We start from the raw sequence: 4,795 nt of genomic DNA, 5'->3' as shown, positions 1-4,795 counted from the left end.
ATTATTCTTGTTGTTATTGTTGTATTATTGTTATTTATAATTTATATAATTAACCTCATTGTGGTTCGACTTCGGTCTTGCCGGGTCATTTATTACTTCGGCGCTCCTACACTTGGAGGAAGACATTAATTTTTTGGTCGTGTCAAGTATTTTTATTATACATAAAATGACAATCTTACACTCAATTAATTCTCAAATGACATTTGGGTTCCTTGAAAAATAGAGTTTTATCCTTAGTGCGAAGGCAATTAATAGGAGTAATAAAGAGTAAAATATTAATTACTCTAATTGAATCTACAATAAATCTCTTTACATACTACAATAAAACACCAAGCTCTTTTAGTTGATATGGTAAGCATTAGTTTAAATGGTTAAGTTGTAATTACAAAATCCAACTAAACTAAATTGTTATTAAAAAAAAAATTATATCAAAATAAATCAAGAGGAAAACATATTAATTTGGTTTCATTTGGTTTTACATTTGTTAAAAATAAAGAAGTCTAATTTGAATTAATAGAATTTTAATTAAGCTGTAAGATCTAACTGGATTTAACTTAATGAGCTTTTAGTTTATAATCAATAGTTTACTTATGCCAAATAAATTAAACTGATTTGTTCATTCTAATTGATTTTGTTTTTTTTAAACTGATTTGTTCATTCTAATTGATTTTTTAAAAAAAAAATTGAAATCATAACCATACCAAACATACTTTTTAGTTTCTAAACAAAATTATCAAACAAATTCCCCAAATCATTCAATTCAATTAATTTTAAGTTGTTTTTTTATGAATATTTTTTATAATAGTTAATTTACTCACCCATGCTAACTGTTTGGATTTATTCTTTCTTTTTCTTTGCTTACACTTTCTTCAACTCGTTTTTGTAATAAAATCTCCACTAGGCAAGAAATTTATACAATTTAGAACCTCTCTCATGTTAGGTTTTTCTTCACCCATGCTAACTTAAATTTATACAACTCATGTTAGGCAATAAATTTATACAATTTAGTTAATTTAAGATTTATCATTATTATTAAATCTAGTTTACCTTTATAGGTTCATTAGATGATCTATCAATTCAGAATCTCGCTCATGTTAGGTTTTTGTTCAAATCATTTTGAATATTAATATAGTTAAAGGTGACCTGAAAATATCATCCTCTAACTTGTTAATCCATCCAAACTCAAGTAATTTTTTTCAATTTTATCATTTAATATTTGATTGATTAAAAATTAAACTTCATGATTTTTTTTATATAGAGTGTATTGGATCTAATGTCGTAGTTCATAAATTTAAAAAGTTAACACTAGTTGTTTTTTAATTAAAAAAGGTTTTATGATGATCTTTATTTTTTTATTAAGTTATTTCAATTTTCTGATCTAAGTTATGGATTGGATTGGTCTTGATTATCGAGGTTAAAAGTTTTTCAAGTAACTTGGGTTGACTAAGATCCATTTTTAATTTATTTTTTTACTCTATTTTGTTCTTCTGTATTTAATAAGCTATGAATTGAGATACTTATTTTTTACTCTTTTTTGTAATTGAAATAAAACCAATTTGTTCAACTTAATCAGGTATATGACCTGAGTCACACATATTTTTTATAATATGCTTGTAACACATAAACATTATTTTTTACATAAAAAAAAATTTGACTTTGCGGTGAAGCACGGACACCAAAACTAGTTTATATCTAAACTAATATATTCACAAGAAAAGTTTTTGCTCATGACCCTTGTATATAAGAGGTTATTATGATCAATCAAATACAGATTTATCATATGTGAATCATGTGTGAATCTTAGTAAATAAATTTATAAACTAGATGGGTCAGTCTAATAATAGATTTGTTCGTGTTAGTTGGCTTAGCTAATGAAAATAAGTATAACTTATTATTTGATTATTGGATCGCCTTAAATTTATGTAAAAGGTTTTACACATCTAGTTTTATGATAGTTAACTTACTATAATCAACTTATGTGAGCAAGATTTCCACTTAGATCAATCATAAAATGTTATTTTGTTAGTTATATATTTTTTTTTCTATATGTTTAAGGAATTTGAATTTTTTTTAGCTTGCAAGGATTGATTTCAAACATATTTAAAGGATTGTAATCCCTTTTCAGATAATAGAATATTAAAGATAAATTGCTCTACAATAAAAATCATAATTAGAATTGTTGATGAATCCTTTTCAGAAATTCTATTTTTCATTATCTTTGATTCGTAATATATTTAGATCCGTTAGCATCACCTTCCCTAAAATCTAAACGTTGAATTATACATTATAAACTAATCAAGAAATTAATGTCTTTATTTGTATTTTTAAGTTACTATAATTGATTAGTATTCCTTATCGTTAAAAAATAATTGGATTCACATAAATCCAATTCATAACGAACTAGCCAATAATTCAAGTGTTGTGTGGTTTATTACTAATTAAATAATATTATCCTACACTAATTAAATAGGAACTATAAAACAATTTAGAGCAACAAAAATTTAAATATGAACTTAAAGATAAATTCTTAAAACTTTTAAAAGTATTCTACGCAATCAATCAATAGTCGTGTGTTTATATGTAGCATAATAGTAGAAGAGTTTGTGTGAAAAACTATTGAGATAATATTGAATTTGAAATAAAATGTAATTATATAGATGTAATTATTAAAACAAATATATGCAACCCTACGTAGCTCCTATCAAAATGCATAAGATTTATATACGTGTGTTAGTGGAAACATTGTGGTATTTTTATTGAGAAGCTGAAAATCTAGACATTTTGTTCCATCTTGGCGTATAGTATATGGTACCGGAGTTATTATAAAGATTATAATATAGGACAACATTTAACATGAAAGGGACAATCTTGCCCCCTTTATTCATGATGCTTGCAAGGCACCCTGCCAAGAGAAATAAAATAAAAAAAGATCTCATCAAGTTGCATTTCAAAAAGAACACACCTAATTATGACCAATAAAAGAAATGCAAGGGCAGCAAAGCATCGAAATAATTGAAAAGAAGAAAGAATCTTAATGTGATCATTGTTGTCCAATCACAAATTTCTTTCATATGAATCTAATGGCTGAGATCTGCATCCCCTTTTGAGCAGTCTCATGCTAAATTATTACAACCCCCGAATTCACAGATCTACACCTTGTCCCCCACTGCCCTTTTCACTCTCTTGAATCCTTTTTTCCCCCTTCTTCTTCCTTTGTGTCAAATCTATCTCTATATGCTACAATATCAACAGCAGCTTGCCACAGCTTGATCGAATACATCAAAGGACCAGAACAATGCCTCGACCAGAAGAAGAGAAAAAAAGTAGAATTCATTTAATTCACAAAAAGGGTAAAAGGAAAGAGAAAAGACAAAACCATGTGATGATGGCGATGATCATGGACCTTAAGCTGATTCCTCGGGATGCTCACTGTTGATATCACTATACTTCTTGACCCTTGTCTGAATCCCATAATAATCAACGTACCACTTTACAAATTTTCTCAACCCAGTAGCTAAATCCGTGGTAGGTTTGTATCCGAAATCCCTGTATGCCAGAGTGACATTAGCATGTGTGTAAGGCACGTCCCCATTCCTTGGCATCTTGATCACATGCTTCCTTGCTTTTGTACTCAGTAAGCCTTCTAATATTGACACCAATTTCCCAACAGGAACTGGCGAGGTATTGCCAAGATTGTAAACTCTCAATTGGGCAGGTCCTTTCTTTTTGCCACTGCTTCCTGTGCTTTTCTCCGCGGTGTCCAAAGCCCCTAGACACCCTTTGACAACATCATCAATATAAGTGAAGTCACGAGCTACTTGCTTCTTATCTTGAGTTTGATACACATCAATTGGTTTGCCTTGCAAGATATCTTTCGTGAAAAAGAAATAAGCCATATCAGGTCTACCCCATGGACCATAGACTGTAAAGAATCTTAATCCAGTGAGTGAAAGACCATAAATATGATTATAAGTATGTGCAATTTCTTCTCCTGCTTTCTTGGTAGCTGCATAAAGACTTGCTGGTTGGTCTGTTCTATCCAATTCAGAGAAAGGAACTTGAGTGTTTAACCCATAAACTGAGCTTGAGGATGCCCACACAATAGCCGGCTGTGGATTTGCAGTTTTTGCAACTTCAAGAAGATTGACAAAACCTGCAATGTTTGAACTCACGTAGGATTGTGGGTTTTGCATGGCATAACGAACCCCAGCTTGTGCTGCAAGATGGAGTATATGCGTGAAGGGAACAACATCAAAAAGCTTTGTTAACAATGAGGCATCGTTCAAGTCACCTTCAACAATGAAAACTTGGTTTTTCAATAGAAGCTTTTGTCTTGCTCTTTTAAGTGAAGGGTCATAGTAACTGTTGAAGTTGTCTAAACCAAGAACCCCATCACCTCTTTTCTTTAGAGCAATAGAGCAATGAGAGCCAACAAAACCAGCTGCCCCAGTTACTAAAACCGAGAGCCCATTTGGCTTTTTTGGAGTGGAGGAGTGGCGGACTTGTTTCTCCCAGGCATCACCGCCAGCTGAGGAGGTGAAAAGGGCAGCGGAAAGGAAGTTGTGGTGGTGGAGATGGGCATGATTGGGATTTTTATCAGAGAGTGGAGGGTAATTAAGGGTAAAAAAGAGAATCAAGACAAGAGCAATAAGAAGCGTTACACGGAAGATGAGTTTTGAAGATGCATTCAGCACCTTTGTGCTATGTAGCCTGCGAAGGTAGTTATTGTAACGCTCTAGCTTTAGGGTCTTGCTTGTGTGGGGCGGCGAAGCCATTTCTTTGTGTTAAAGAAAGA

The 4,795-nt window shown here is 31.3% G+C and overlaps 1 protein-coding gene across 1 annotated transcript; it reads right to left on the bottom strand.

Moving 5' to 3' along the window:
- Positions 1-3,009: 3,009 nt before the first annotated feature.
- LOC105119760 (UDP-glucuronate 4-epimerase 6-like) lies at positions 3,010-4,789 on the bottom strand. The gene has a single exon (XM_011017937.1). It carries the CDS (start codon positions 4,773-4,775, stop codon positions 3,405-3,407), a length of 1,371 nt encoding a protein of 456 aa, XP_011016239.1. The 5' UTR covers positions 4,776-4,789; the 3' UTR covers positions 3,010-3,404.
- Positions 4,790-4,795: the final 6 nt, after the last annotated feature.

Source organism: Populus euphratica, unplaced genomic scaffold, assembly GCF_000495115.2.
Source record: "Populus euphratica unplaced genomic scaffold, PopEup_1.0 scaffold3471.1, whole genome shotgun sequence".
Lineage (NCBI taxonomy): Eukaryota > Viridiplantae > Streptophyta > Magnoliopsida > Malpighiales > Salicaceae > Populus > Populus euphratica.
This window is presented reverse-complemented; position numbering and strand designations above follow the sequence as displayed.

Coding starts and splice junctions, on each gene's coding strand:
- LOC105119760 (XM_011017937.1), bottom strand. CDS start 4,775: ATGGCTTCGCCGCCCCACACAAGCAAGACCCTAAAGCTAGAGCGTTAC.